At 42.6% G+C, this 15658-nt stretch overlaps 2 protein-coding genes across 8 annotated transcripts in view; one reads left to right on the forward strand and one right to left on the reverse strand.

Annotated features, from left to right (window-relative positions):
* Window positions 1–6347, forward strand: part of FANCD2 (FA complementation group D2) — a 62499-nt gene extending 56152 nt beyond the window's left edge. For both annotated transcript variants that reach the window (XM_047848849.1, XM_047848848.1), the window contains 4 exons: window positions 461–535; window positions 1487–1633; window positions 3166–3261; window positions 5938–6347. In XM_047848849.1, the coding sequence (XP_047704805.1) occupies window positions 461–535; window positions 1487–1633; window positions 3166–3261; window positions 5938–6009 (390 nt within the window). In that variant the 3' untranslated portion in view covers window positions 6010–6347. The remainder of the gene's footprint in view (window positions 1–460; window positions 536–1486; window positions 1634–3165; window positions 3262–5937) is intronic.
* Window positions 6348–7134: 787 nt separating this feature from the next.
* Window positions 7135–12285, reverse strand: FANCD2OS (FANCD2 opposite strand). Of its 6 annotated transcripts, XM_047846443.1 has the most exons (4): window positions 11986–12281; window positions 8595–8685; window positions 8390–8477; window positions 7135–7966 (listed from the first exon to the last, which is right to left on the reverse strand). In XM_047846443.1, exon 4 carries the CDS (start codon window positions 7956–7958, stop codon window positions 7422–7424), a length of 537 nt encoding a protein of 178 aa, XP_047702399.1. In that variant the 5' UTR covers window positions 7959–7966; window positions 8390–8477; window positions 8595–8685; window positions 11986–12281; the 3' UTR covers window positions 7135–7421. The 6 variants fall into 6 exon arrangements, with proteins under 6 accessions (XP_047702399.1, XP_047702391.1, XP_047702408.1 ...); XM_047846435.1 differs by lacking the exon at window positions 8390–8477; XM_047846452.1 differs by lacking the exons at window positions 8390–8477; window positions 8595–8685 and having other exon boundaries at window positions 12223–12285.
* Window positions 12286–15658: the final 3373 nt, after the last annotated feature.

Below are 15658 nucleotides of genomic sequence, written 5' to 3' on the forward strand. Positions count from 1 at the left end.
CTGCATTCCCAGCACCTCATGGATCAGTGTGTCATTTGCTTATTCCTTTGCATTTCTCTAGGTCTACCCTCAGAAATAACAATAATAATAATAGTAATAGTAGTAAACAGCTCATTGTGTCATAAACTTTTTGCTGTTGTAATGGATAGTCTGGAGAGGTTTTTTGGCCAAGTGAAATTCAGGGTTAGAGTAGTGAAATAAGGATAAAAACAAAGGATGATTCCTTACACATATTTAGCAAGTTTGCAAGACACTCTCACAGTATTTGGTTGGTTCCTCCTTATAACCTAGAAAGAGAAAGGGGAGGATAGCTAGTTAGTCCTCACTTTGAGGGCCAAATTGAGATGATTACCAATACAAGGCTGGGACCTGCAAGGTTTATCTTCTTTGGAGCCCTTGGTTGCATCTAGAATGAAATTAGAGCATTTAATATGGTATTTATGAATTTTGTTGGTTGTAGGAAGATGTTCTGAGCTTACTGGAAACCTTCCAATTGGATACGAGGCTGCTTCATCATCTGTGTGGGCATTCCAAGGTAAGAGGGGGAGAGCAAGTCATTGCATCATCCTGCCTGTTGGCTTAATCTCAGTGTGATCAAGAGATCCATGGGCTCCACTTCCTTCATCCTTTTTTACCCTTCTTGAGTCTTTATTTTTGAGACTGTGTGTGTCCAGAGACAGTTTAATTCAGAGTGGTCAGATCCTTAGTTGCTAGTTGAAATTGGGCAATCACATAGAGGGGAGTTTCTGGCTCTGAAGTTTGACTCAAACTCCATAGCACTGTTTCCTGTAGAAGCTTCTCTTTGGTGAGAGATAGAGAATGTTGGTGGATGTGTTGCTGCTATAAAGTACTCTGGGTGGGAGGAATATTATATAAGTGATGATTTTCTGCTAGAGACAAGAGGTGGTTCTAAAAGCAACCATCTGTAGAGCTTTTCAGGCTCTACTAACTTGTCAAAGAACACATCTGTCTCTTGTGAGAACATTTTACCATTAGAGGATTTTTCCACTTGAAGCCTACAGTTGAACCATTGTCACTTTTTGTCTGAAGGCATACAGAACCACAGAGCTCTGTAGTCACAGGCAAACCAAATAATTCTTCAATTCAGTTCCTATGGCTCACTTCTTCACTTCGTTCTAACTTTAGAAGGTGCTGAACAGTGGAGTTATAAGGGATACTCTGTTGTTTAATATCAGTATAATACATATTCAAGAATATTTTAGGTGAATTCCTTGATAATTAGTCAATAAGAGGTTATGAAGAAGAACCTAAGGTGTCGGTGTTAGGTCTTCTAGGCTCTTTTAGGTTGAAGGAGAGCTGCCATTCTCTTTAGAGATGGCTGTTTAACAGAAATGTGTCTCTGGCCTGTACTGGGAGGACCTGTGCTATTTTTTAGTGTTCACGATGTCAGGAATTCACAAGTTTCTGTGTAGGAATGTGAAAGAATGATAGTCCAAGTGAGTTGGGTGCATTGGTTTCTATTCAGATTCACCAGGACATGAAACTCACCAAACACGTGCCTTTGCTCAAAAAGACGCTGGAGCTGTTAGTTTGCAGAGTGAAAGCCATGCTCATCTTCAACAATTGCAGGGAGGCTTTCTGGCTGGGCAACCTCAAAAACCGGGACTTGCAGGTAAGCCTAGAGGCATGCCAGTGATAATCTACTCCTGTTCTTTGTGAGAGCATCAGAAGGTATGTCAAGGAGGTCAGCTGAGCCCTGTTCTCTCAAGACTGTTTTCTCTTAAGGCTATGACCATTTTGCTCTTAAAGTTAGGGCAGATTGCTTATGGTCTTAGTCATGGGCTCCACCCCTCATCATAGCCAGCAAAGGCACCAAAACATGCCACAGATAATAACAATGGCTCAGAGATAGAAGAGCCAGATCAGTAAAACCTCTCTCCTCAACCAGAGTGGGCTCCTGTTGAGAATCTACTGAGGGTAGATTCACAACATTTTTTTATATGGACAGACTTTTTAAAAAGTTATTTTCGTTTTTTTTTTTTTCCCTAAGCAGTCTGTCTTATTTCTGAAATTATTCTCTGCCTATTTTTAACAAGTAAATATTTCTAAGGTCTTTCACCTGTCTGACAGAGTGTGTGAATGGGGAAGAGGCAGAGACAGAGGGAGATACAGAATCTGAAGCAGGCTCCAGGCTCTGTGCTGACAGCTCAGGTCTCAAACTCATGAATGGCAAGATCATGACCTGAGCCAAAGTTGGACACTTAACGGACTGAGCCACCCCAGCGCCCCAGAAATTGTCATATAGGGTACAAGTCCTTCTCATTCACATATACAATAGCTCAGGGTTTTATAATCTCATATATGAAAAGAATAGCACCCCAGAGAATTAGTTTCCTTTTTCACATGTGCTTTATGAGGTACTGTTATTTCCGCTGTACTGGTTTTTTTTTTTTTAAGTTTATTTATTTTGAGAGAGAGATAAAGAACAAGCAGGGGAGGGGCAGAGCGAGAGGGAAACAGAACCCCTAACAAGCTCCACCCTGGTAGTGCAGAGCCCAGTATGGGGCTCAAACTCAGAAACCGTGAGGTCATGACTGGAGCCATAACCTAGAGTCAGATACTTAACCAACTGAGCCACCCAGGTGCCTCTTGCACAATACTATTAAACAAAATACTATAATAAAACAATACTGTAGTTTCCCTGAGAAGAGTAAAGCTCAGAGAGGTTAAGTAGCTTACCTAAAGTCATTTAGCGGTAAGTGAGAGGTGCCAGGATTTGAGTCCAAACAGAAATGATGAAAAGCTGATGTCTTTAAACCACTTTGTATGCGGTGTTTCAGCTTCTACATGGCCATTTGTAGTTGGTGTGTTGGTGGTCACATACCTTAAGGTATTTGGGAAATTTTAGAATGATACTCAACATTAAATGAGTCACCAGTATGTCCTGGCCTTGTAAAATCTAGTGTGATACTAGAATGCAACAGTAGACTTCTTATAAAACTATATATTATATGGGAGCCACACTTACCTCAGAAAGTGTGATTATCACTTCTTTAGGTACTAGATCACAGTTTGGTGTCTGTGTTTGACCATGTTTGAATGGCTAGAATATCTTGTGTTATGTACAAACCAAGCCTTTCTCACCTTGAGCCCCCAAATATGTTTATTGTAACCCACCATTTTTCTTGGCCCATCTGTATTTAGGGTGAAGAGATACTATCCCAGAATTCCCAGGAGAGCACAGCCGAGGAGAGTGAGGATAATACAACATCCCAGGTCTCCAAGAGCAAAGCAACAGAGGTATCTCTGCGTAAGGCCCCAGACTGTGCAGTTGACAGTTGTATTTTTTTAAGTCAGTAGAAAGTATAGAACTTGCTTTTTTTTTTTTATTTTGAGAGAGAACATGAGCAAGGGAGAGAGAGAGGGAGAGAGAGGGAAAGAAAGAGAATCCCAAGCAGACTCTCTGCTGTCAGCGCAGAGCCTGGTGTGAGTCTCAAACTCACGAACCGTGCAATCATGACCTGAGCCAAAGAAGAGTTGGATGGTTAACTGAGTGAGCCACCCAGGTGCCCCTATATATATTTTTAATGTTTATTTTTGAAAGCGAGTGTGCATGTGGGAGCAGGGGAGGGGCAGAGAGAGGGGGAGACAGAGGATCCGAAGCAGCGTAGAGCCCAATGCGGGGCTTGAACTCAGGGACTGCAAGATCATGACATCAGCCAAAGTCAGATGCTTAACTGACTGAACCACCCAGTCACCCCAATGTTTATACATTTTTGAAAGAGAGAGAGAGAAAGAGTGCAAGCAGGCTCCACACTTAGTGTAGAGCTCAGTGTGGGGCTTGATCTCAACAATTGTGAGAATGACCTGAGCTGAAATCAAGAGTCAGATGCTTAACTGACTGAGCCACCCAAGCGCCCTTATGTTTTGTGGTTTTTTTAAAGTTTATTTATTTTAGTAATCTCTACACCCAACATGGGGCTCGAACTCATGACCCCAAGATCAAAAGTTGCAACTCACTGACTAAGCCAGCCGGGTACCCCACCCTGCTTATGTTTGTAATCAAAGACTTCTATGCTCTTCACCATTGCCTCCAGAAAAGCTTCTGTTTTTATATGAAATTCTGTGGGGGCCAAAAGACTCTCTCAAGTTGTGGCATATGTTGTCGAGTTGAAAAAAACATTTTATAGAGGAAAAAAGAAGCAGTCTGGTGTTCTCTGAGTGTTGAGAAGAATGAGTTAAACCATTTAAATATGTTTTGTGAATATATAAGATAGAAACATGAACGCATTTGGTGGAAACTAAAGCACAGAATCAAAAGCTGCAGTCCCTAAGGACTACAGTAAGAGAAGGGGTCCTTATTCTTTTCTGGGCTATTACAGATATTTTCAGGACTTTACAGAAAGCTGAAGAAAAATGAATATTTTTATTAAATTTTGTTACAATTTGGGTGGGTTATAGACACCAAGAAGCTCAAATTTAAGAACCCCTCCTGTAAAGCCTCTCTATAATGCAATTTGAGGCTGATGCAGAAAGATCATTTAATATGAAAATACTTTTATTACATGGTCCTCTGTTGTATTTGTATAGTATACCTCTACCTTGTTCTCATAAAAAAATTTTTGCAACAGTATCTTATTAGTTTGGTACTTTCTCCTAAGCAAGCCTCCCAGATTAAAACTGGAAACCAAAGATTTTAATTTTTTTAAAGTTTATTTATTTTTGAGAGAGGAGAGAGAGAGAGAGAGAGCGAGCGAGCAGGGGATGAGCAAAGAAAGAGGGAGACACAGAATCCGAAGAAGGCTTCAGGCTCTGAGCTGTCAGCACAGAGCCTAACTTGGGGGCTTGAGCTCACTAACCGTGAGATCATGACCTGAGCAGTAGTCACATGCTTAACTGACTGAGCCATTCAGGTGCCCCTACTGACCAAAGAATTTTATGCTGAATTCCTCTGGTGAGATACACCAGAATTATTTTAATTAAAAAAAATTTTTTTTTCTTAATCTTTGTTTTTGAGAGAGAGAGGGGAAGACAAGATTTGAAGCAGGCTCTGTGTTGAGAGCAGAGAGCTGGATGTAGGGCTCAAACTCACAAACTATGAGATCATGACCTGAGTTGAAGTCGGGGGCTTAACCGACTGAGCCAACCAGGTCCCCCCATCCCCAATTTTTCTTTAATGTTTGTTTATTTTTGAGAGAGACAGAGACAGAGCATGAGTGAGGGAGGGGCAAAGAGAGGGAGACACAGAATCCAAAGCAGGCTTCAGGCTCTGAGCTGTCAGCACAGAGCCCGATGCAGGGCTCGAACTCGCAGACCACGGGATCATGACTTGAGCTGAAGTTGGACGCTTAACCAACTGAGCCACCCAAGTGTCCCAAGATACACCAGAATTTTTATTTTATTTTGTTTTATTTTTTATGTTTATTCATTTTTTTTGGAAAGACAGAGACAGTGCGAGCAGGGGAAGGGCAGAGAGAGAGGGAGACACAGAAACCGAAGCAGGCTCCAGGCTCTGAGCTGTCAGCACAGAGCCCGATGTGGGGCCCGAATCCATGAACAGTGAGATGATGACCTGAGCCAAAGTCGGACGCTCAACCGACTGAGCCATCCAAGAGCCCCTACACCAGAATTTTTAAGTTAGCAAACATTTCATTCTATATTGAGTACCTACTTTCTTCTATATCACACACATGCAGTAGAGGTGGAGGACCATGGCTTATGTAAAAATCCTGTGAATTTGGTTCAGTTGCAAAATGTCATAGGTTGCTATCCCAGTGGCCTTCCTCCATAGTCTTGGCTTAAGAGGTCACAATAGAAAAATAACAGGGGAGCCTCAATTCCTTTTTCAGATGAATGTTTTAACACCCGTCATTGGTTTTAATGATGATACAGTACAGTAAATCCTATGGGAGCAGTCTTGTAATTCATGGGGTTATTCAGATGACCTAAAATATCTAATTATCCTTTACCCCTTAGGATGGTGAAGATGAAGTAAGTGATGGAGAAAAGGAGCAAGATAGTGATGAGAGTGATGATGACTCCGATTAGACCACAGAGAGACTGCTGCCCCTTCCCCATGTCTGCTAGCCTCTTCCTGTTTTGTGTTTAGGGTTTGAAATCTGTCTGCCTTCCTTACTGGAAGCATCCTGTTTTGTCACTGGGGTGGTGGGCTTTGCTGAATCCGCCAAATTTGAATTTCATAGGTTGTCTGTCATCATCAAAGACCTTGGCTCATGATTCCACTGTAGCATTACTTATCGGTCTTGGGCAAACGTGGCAGTGCTATGCTGTGGAATAGATACTGGGCTTTGGGAGCTAGTTTTGAAACTTTTAGAATTTAGGATTGTACCAGTTTTACAAATAAATTGTTTTAAGTTCTGCCTGAACTACCTCATTCCTCTTTTTGAATTTCCTTCATAAGTCAAGTATTACATGGAATTCAGTTGGGGTTTATGCAGAGAAATAATGGAAATTGGTGTGAACACATCACTTCTACCAATTAAAATCACATATTTCCTATTCTAAGGACCATCTTTACTTGAGATGAGAAAATCTTTGTGATATTTTTGGAGGAGTGACAAATTTCTGGACAATTCCCAAAGAAATCAAAAGGAAAATTCTGGCTGCTTTTTAAAAATTTTCTGGTCATCCTATAGATATAAGACAAAGAGGGAAAAGGCACCATCAAACTCATGTTGACTTTGTATATATGTTTATTTTATTTCCACATTATTCTGAGTTATGCCTATAATCTAGTTACAAGAATGCTACGAAATTACTTGTTGTTTATTAGAAGTAGAATAGTAGTACACCAGCTAAAATGGGGAGCTCTCTTGTGTTCCGCCAGAAAGCCCAATTTCATTGCTGCCTCCAAGTTCTTTCTTGCCAGGCTATAAATATTTATTTAATATTTGTTAATATTTCTACCCACTTTAGTACTCTCCAGTGGCATTAGGATGTGGTTGTTAGGGTTTTTTGTTGTTGATTTGGGGGGGGGGATTATTTTTTTATTATTTTTTTTAATTCTTGAGCCATCTATAAATTTTTGATCCCTTCGTCCTCATGCACGTGGAAATCCGTAATCTCCTTCCTTGACACCCCTTTGTTTCCCCAACTCATGTTTGGGGAACATGATGTGGTCTTAGATGTTGAAGTGAGTTCACACTAGGCTCATTGGTTTATATGGTTTAATGGTTCTTTATCACATGTACATGTTAACGCTAGTTTGACTCTCTTTTAAATGTTGTTCAGCTTTACAGTGGAAATGTTCTCCCTTGCTCCGGTCACTGGCCTTATTTGGAGGGGAAAGGAAATAAAGGGGTTCCTGAATTGTCATTGCGTGACAGAAAAGCAAGATTGCTGGGGTGATGTCAGTTTCCTTTACACAGACAGGTTTCTGTAAACTTCAGACACATAGTAAAAGGGCATGGTATAAGGAACAGGAATCAGATGGGAACCCTTTACTTGGAGTGTTGTAAGGCAAAAGTGCACTTCTTGTATGTTGCATACAGTAAGAGGATAGAGCGCAGCATCTGTTTGCACATGGTCACTGTCATCTGAATCTGAGGTTCCTTAAGTCCAGTGGGCCACTGGTGCTCCCGGCTGATGATTTTGCAAAAGGCTGATTTGTCTGAAACTCTGAAGGTTCCGGTCCATTTTGGTGGCTGAGCTGTGATGACCCTGCCAAACACGGAATCCACTCCACTGAGGCGGACAGGCTGGGGCTTCCTGACCAACCCTTTCTTGTTGTTCGTGGTTTGGAGCTCTGATGTGTGGCAGGGTAACTTGGGACTCACCCCAGGCTCCAGGAATGGGCTGTCTAGAACTAGAGTGACCTCTTGAAAGCACAGCTGCACTTCAAGGTCAGAAGGGGTATGTGGGAAGCAGGGGGAAGCCCTAAAAGGGTGCTTTGAAGAAGATGTAGGTGTTGTGTGCCGCAGCCATTGGAAGCTCTCATCCAGTGGGGTCCATGGTGACCAGAGCTGGTATCCTGCCATTGACAGTCCTAAAGAAGAGGAATCAGAACATGGAATTTCCCTAGCATGGTTTTGGGGAGGGCATGGCCATTTAAATTCACATTTATTTGTTTCATTATTGACTTTAACTTATTCTGTAGTTCTCATTAACAGACTCCAATAGATGCTAAGCATACTAGTAATTCTATAAAGTGCAGTAGTGGATGGTCACAGGTATTGAATCTGGCAACTACTATGTATACTAAAACTTTATTAAGTCTTATCACAGGCCTCTGAAGGTAGGTTTTAACCTATTTTACAGGTGAGGAAATGGGTTTGTCCAAAATGGAATACCCCAGTTCACCATTATAACTGCTAAAGACAGAATCTACACCTCTGAGGTGGCAGAGGATGCTGGCACTTCATGATGAGACATTATTTGTGGTCAGAAGCTCAGAAAGGCCATATCTTACCAGATATTTGTGACTCTAAATCCCATGTACTTTATTTATACCAGGGCTTCTCAAAGTATGATCCTGGCACTAGCAGCTTCAGCACCATCTAGGAAATGTAGAAATGTACATTCTTGGGCCCTACCTTAGACCCATAGCATTAGAAACTGGGGGTAGGGCCTTGCAATCTACATTTAAACCCTTCAGGGTATTCGGATGCACTTACTATTTGAGAACTTCTGATGCTGTCCCTTTTAAGGAACTTAGGTTTTCATTATTCTTCATTATGGAGACTGTCTCCTCTTGACCCTAAAAACCTGTTTTTTAACATAAGGGAACAGCTCTCTCAGAGCTCTGAGGTACTTATGTACCACCTCAGAGGAATTACACCAGGCTAGAAGGAAAAAAGGTTTCCAAAGGACAGTCTTTAAATAAATGTTTAAACATTTTTCTGATTCTTCTAGGTGTGTTTTATTTTTGACTTTGGTTTGTTATGGGAGACCCAGTGGTTAAGATTGTGATTTCCCCCCCTTAAAGGAAAAAGAAAGGGCTGGGAGGATGTTGCTAACTCAAAATTTATTCAAGTAGAAAATGGATTTTCTATCATTCTGCTTTAAAATTGCCAATATATAAAAGGTTTTACTGAATTAAGAAGCTAACATTTTTGAGCACCTATGTATTGTGTTAAGGGGCATTGTAGTTCCCTTTTCTTTCCAGTCAAGTATTTTTCTCTGCCCCTTCTCTCTTCTCCCACAAAAGGTAACAGCAGCAGATCTGATCCCATCCTATCTAGTAATTGCCCAATAAATGTGAAAAGTTGACTCCTCCACCATAGTTTGTAAGACAGTAAAGTTAATTTTAAAAAAGAGTTGCCGGTTGCATCAAAAACCACAAAATACCTAGGAATAAACCTAACAAATGAGGTAAAAAGGTCTGTACGCTGAAAACTATAGAAGGCTTAAGAAAGAAATTGAAGACACACAGAAATGGAAATAATGGATTGGAAGAACAAATGTTAAAATGTGAATACTACCCAAAGCAATCTATATATTCAATGCAATCCCAATCAAAACAGCACCAGCATTCTCACAGAGCTAGAACAAACAATCCTAAAATTTGTATGGAATCACAAAAGATCCCAAATAGCCAAAGTAATGTTGAAAAAGAAAACCAAAGCTGGAGGCATCACAACCCCAGACTTTAACCTGCATTACAAAGCTGTAATCATCAGGGCGCCTGGGTGGCTCAGTCGGTTAAGTGTCTGACTTCGGCTCAGGTCATGATCTCGCAGTCTGTGGGTTCGAGCCCCGCGTCAGGCTCTGTGCTGACAGCTCAGAGCCTGGAGCCTGTTTCAGATTCTATGTCTCCCTCTTCCTCTGACCCTCCCCTGTTCATGCTCTCTCTCTCTCTCTCTCTCTCTCTCTCTCTCTCTGTCTCAAAAATAAATAAATGTTAAAAATTTTTTTAAAAAAAGCTGTAATCATCAAGACAGTATGGTATTGGCACAAAAACAGACATAGGTCAATGGAATAGAAGAGAGAACCCAGAAGTAGACCCACAAATATATGGCCAACTAATCTTCAACAAAGCAGGAAAAAGTATCCAATGGAAAAAAATCTAGCAAATGGTGCTGGGAAAACTGGATAGCAACATGCAGAACAATGAAACTGAACCACTTTCTTATACCATACACAAAAATAAAATCAAAATGGATGAAAGACCTAAATGTGACAGGAAGCCATCAAAATTCTATAGGAGAAAACAGGCAATAACCTCTTTGACCTCGGCTGCAGGTCTCTGAAAGCAAGGGAAATAAAAGCAAAAATGAACTATTGGGACCTCATCAAGATAAAAAGCTGCTGCACAGCAAAGGAAACAACAAAACTAAAAGGGAACTGACGAATAGAAGATACTTGCGAATGACATAAAGGGTTAGTATCAAAAATCTACAAAGAACTTGCCAAACTCAACACCTGAAGAACAATCCAGTGAAAAAATTGGCACAAGACATGAACAGACACATTTCCAAAGAAGAAACCCAGATGGCCAACAGACACAGGAAAAGGTGCTCAACATCACTCATCATCAGGGAAATACAAATCAAAACCACAATGACAAATCACCTCACACTGGTCAGAGTGGTTAAAATTAGGAAACAACAGGTGTTGGCGAGGATGTGGAGAAAGGGGAACCCTCTTGCACTGTTGGTGGGGATGCAAACTGGTGCAGCCACTCTGGAAAACATTGTGGAGGTACCTCACTATTTTTTTTTTTAATTAAAAATAGAATTATCCTATGACCCAGCAATTGCACTACTAGGAATTTATCCAAAGGAAACCAAAATGCTGATTCAATGGGGCACATGCACCCCAATGTTTATAACAGCACTATTGACAATAGCCAAAGTATGGAAAGAGCCCAAACGTCCATCAACTGATGAATTGATACATGCATATATAAGTGCATATATATACACACGCATACATGTGTCTATGATTTGCATATGCATACACACATACATACAATGGAATACTATTTGGCAATGAAAAAGAATGAAATCTTGCCATTTGTAACAATGTGGATGGAACTGGAGGGAGGGTATTATGCTAAGCAAAAGAAGAGAAAGATATCACATGATTTCACTCATGTGGAATTTGAGAAACAACAGAACATCATAAGGAAAGGGAAGGAAAAATAAGATAAAAACAGAGAGGGAGGCAAACCATAAGAGACTCTTAAATATAGAGAACAAACAGGGTTGTTGGGGGTGGGGAAAATGAGTGATGGGCGCTTGTTAGGATGAGCACTGGGTGTTATATGTAAATGATGAATCGCTAGATTCTACTCCTGAAACCAAGACTACACTGTGTGTTAACGAGACATGTTAACATACATGCATATATTTGGACCTCTTTTTGGAGAAAAGAATAAAATAAAAGCAAAAGAGTTATTGGTGACATTTCAAATCAGAAGACCTCTCCCTGACAGTGCTTAGCATAAAGGAGGTTTGTTGATTTCTTTCAACTGTTGTTTTTCCTCTTTGTACATTCCTTCACGTACTGTGTTCAAATATCTGGACTGCCTTAGAATGAGCAATTGACACTGAAGGGATAGTTGTCTATTACAAACATCCTGTGAAAGTCTTCTGATGCTTGATGTCATCACCCACTACATAGAAGATCAGGGCTGCACTGGTACAACACCATGGCAAGGTGGAATGTGCAGGGTGTTAACAACTCCTCAGCATATGACCAAAAAAGATTACTTAATCCCAGGATCCTTTTCCTGAATCCTTCACTCCTAAGAGCAGATAGGGCTGGAGGTAAAAGGCTTTATCAAATGCCCAGCTTAAGTGCTGGGCAGACCCAACCTGGGTTGAGAGGGGCCTTCTGAACCCAGATCACACCACTTCCACACAAGGTTTAAATCAAGACGATTCACTCCACTCCCACCACCTGAAATCACCGTCATCCACTCCAGTAGGGGTTCAACCTTGGAAGTCTGTTTAAGCTGCTTTAATAGCTCCCAGATACGGAACACCTTGTACTCCTGGCCAAAAGTCTTCCCCTTTACACGCTCTTCCCGTTCCAAGGAAATAGGTCCCTCGATTTCCCCACCTGGGAAAGGGGAAGTGAACGTCCAGGTGCAGCTGAGATCTTCGTGAACTGTGAACTGCGATCCTGATCCGGAGAGGCTGAAGCTGCCGGGAGTGGGGGAGGCTCCCCTTCCCAGCAGGCAGAGGGGCTTGTCCCCTGTGGGTCCCTAAACGGGGGTGGGGGCCAGACGGCTTTGGCCGAGGCGGAGGTGGCGGTGGGAGCCCGGGCCCGGTCCCACCATCCGGGCCGGGGGCTCACCTGCTGAACTCCGCGGGGCCGCACGCTCCAGAGTGGCGGCCGCTGTTCCCGGGCCACTTCTCTTCTCCGCCGGGCGCCTGGCAACCGCCTTTGTGACCCAGGACGGGGCGGGGCGGGGCGGGGCGCGGGGGGGGGGGGGGAGCCCGAGCCGCCGCGGGATTGAGGGCTCCAGGCGCCCAGCTTGGGAGTTGTCAGGACTAGATTCTCTACCCCCACCGCCTTGGAACCCTTTGTCCAGGACTCGGTTCGAATCCTGTCCTCTCCATTCCCCCTCCTCCTCTCTTCCCCGCTACACCTTTGTGCTTTTCAGATAGTCACGGAGGGCGACACGCCCACTTCAAAAGGTGTGGTCAGGAACCTGCATAGAAGTCCCGGGACTTGTAGTTAGTGTTGAGTTAGTCTTTAGTCTTTTTTTTTTTTTCCAAGTTTATTTATTTTGAATGGGGCAGAGGAGAGAGAGAGAACGCGCACATGCATGCGAGTGGGCAAGGGGCAAAGGGAGGGGTGGAGAGAGAGAATGAGAGAGTGTCCCAAGCAGGTTCTGGCTTGTAAGCGCAGACAGAGCCCAACTCGGGGCTCCATCTCAGGAACCCTGAGATCATGACCTGAGCCCAGATCAAGAGTGGGATGCTCAACTGACTGAGTCTCCCAAGAGCCCCAGTCTTCACGCTTTAAACCACGCTCAAGACGTATTCAGGCTGAAAGCTTTTATTGCTGCATTGGTGTGGTCCCAGCACAAGGAGACAGTATTTATAAATGCTCACCTCTCACGAACAAGAGGAAAGGTACGTGTCTTCCCTTGACTTCCTGACCCAAAATCGTTTTTCTGCCTTCTATTAAACCCCCAAAAAGGTGATGCTGTCGTCTTCTAACAAAGCTGAAGAACTGACCGTTTCACCACAGTGAGTGATTTAACAACTTTGTAAGCGTCACTGCAAACAATGTCCTTGGAAGGCTGAGGGAAGACAGGTCTACACAATTAACTCCTCTATCTCCTGTGCCTGGCTATCCCAGTGCGTGGCAGTGTTGAAATATTCGTGGCAGGAATTAAACTAATGGTCCTTCCTGCCCTTACCTTACCCAGAAATTGCCCTTGCACTTTTCCAACTATAGAGCACAGCATAAATAAGAACTGTCACCTTTTTTTTTAAATTTTTTTTCAACGTTTATTTATTTTTGGGACAGAGAGAGACAGAGCATGAACGGGGGAGGGGCAGAGAGAGAGAGGGAGACACAGAATCGGAAACAGGCTCCAGGCTCTGAGCCATCAGCCCAGAGCCCGACGCGGGGCTCGAACTCACGGACCGCAAGATCGTGACTTGGCTGAAGTCGGACGCTTAACCGACTGCGCCACCCAGGCGCCCCAAGAACTGTCACCTTTTATCTGGCTCTCTGGGTGAAGCTGAACAGGAGAGATGGGGGGCATGGGTGTGGAGTCAGGCTAAGATCCTTGTTTGGAAGACCAGATGGTCTTGGTCTTGAGGGTCAAGAGGTCTTAAGGGGCAGAGATCAAGAACTGTCATATGTGCTCTGTGTGTGTGTGTGTGTGTGTGTGTGTGTGTGTGTGTGTGTGGCACCCTGTGGAAGGAAAGAAAAATGGAGAAGAGAGTTTGGAAGGGAAGTCAGAAAATGGAGAGAGGGACAGAGAGTGATGAGTCTAGACTTGGAAGAGACTGAAATGATTTGAATTGCAAATCATTTTCCAGTAAGTTTATTTTTATTTTCCAGTAAGTTTATTGATAAAAAGAGACACTGCTATTTAAAAAGCAAACAGAACAGTTTTTATTGCACAGTTGTGTTTTTTAAATATTAAAACCCCCAAAGTAAAATTATATAATTAAAAGTTGTTGGCTAGAGAGGGCTTCGTGCTGTTAAGACATTCTGTACCACAGCCCTCTATACAGTCTGCCCAGCTCTAAGGGATACGTTTTCGGAGGTACAATTTGCTATCACCTCTGGCTCTGATACTCCAGCTCCACGTCTATCACACATATATGGAAAACCATAATCTCCCATGTTACAAGTTACTGATGACCTACAACATCACCTTTGTTGTAGCACTGTATGATCCAGTGCTCAACATGCTGTGTGCACTGTTTTCATGGATTGTCATGACAATAGCCACATTTGCTCTGCCAAAAGAGGATGCAGTTCTTTCAAAGAGGCTAACAACATTGCCATGGTGCACATGCTATATCCATAGCTGCACAAATGATGGTCTAAGTGCATATGATTGCAAAAAAGACTCACATGACCACATGTAATGCAATTGACACATTTCTTCAAGAATTTGATTCCACTCTGATTATTATCCATGAAGTCATTGACAAGATTCCCTGAGTTCTGTGAAACATATGACAGATCTCAAGACCGGAACCTTGTTCTCTTATGCTGAGGCAATCTGCCACCTGGAAGCACTACTTGTTGCACCAGCAGCACTCCCAAAGGGCTTGCCTCTGTAGCCCTGCATCACTCATCGGTAACAACTTCTGCTGTGAACAACTCCCACGCTGGCAAACCCATACTGAAGGACTGCCTGACAGCAAGCTCGATGAGCATACAGGAAAAAGCTGCAGAAGTCCAGAGGAATATTCTTCACTGTAGCATAGCACCACATCCTTGTGTTGTTTGGAATTACAGGGGAGACCCTAGAATAGGTGTATAGGAAGTCCTGGAAAAAGAGAAGAGCTGAGCCTGACTTGTCCATGGAAGGCCATTAATCTGGGGAAAAAAAGTTGGATAGATATGTGTACTTAATTTTCTGCTTTCTACATAAAAAGGAAATGTAAACTCATGAGTGTCTGTTTTGTGAAGAGTCAAGCACTGTGCTTTGTGTTTTATTTATCCTTTCTCACAGAATTCTCCCAACAATCCTAATCCATCCATGTTGTTATTCCTGTATTACACATGAAGAAACAAAAGGTCAAAGGGGTGAAGTGACTCCTCTTTGGTAGATTTGTGATTTGAAACTGAGATGTCCCACCTTTGAAGGAAAAGTACATCTCAGGCACCTGGGTGGCTCAGTCAGTTGAGTGACTGACTCCTGGCTCAGATCATGATCCCAGGATTATGGGATCGAGCCCTATGTCAATCTTCTTGCTGAGCATGGAGTCTGCTTGAAATTCTCTGTCTCCCTCTACCCCTCTCCCCTGCTTGCTCTCTCTCTCTAAAATAAAAATTAAAAAAAAAAAGGAAAAGCAGATCTATCTGATATATTTGTGACATGTGAGCAAGATACTAACTTCAACAGCATCACTTAGGAAGCAGGGTCTTGAATGGCAATAGCCCTCTGGATGCCTGGGGTTCGATATTTTCAGTTGATATTTATTATTTTAGCATCATTTCTATGAATATGTAGGAGAGCTCAAGATAGACCCTAACCTGTTTTCAGATTGGTTCAGTGAAAAGATATTGGAGTCAGGAATCAACTGGTGAA

The sequence above is a fragment of the Prionailurus viverrinus genome, chromosome A2 (assembly GCF_022837055.1).
Source record: "Prionailurus viverrinus isolate Anna chromosome A2, UM_Priviv_1.0, whole genome shotgun sequence".
Classification (NCBI taxonomy): domain Eukaryota; kingdom Metazoa; phylum Chordata; class Mammalia; order Carnivora; family Felidae; genus Prionailurus; species Prionailurus viverrinus.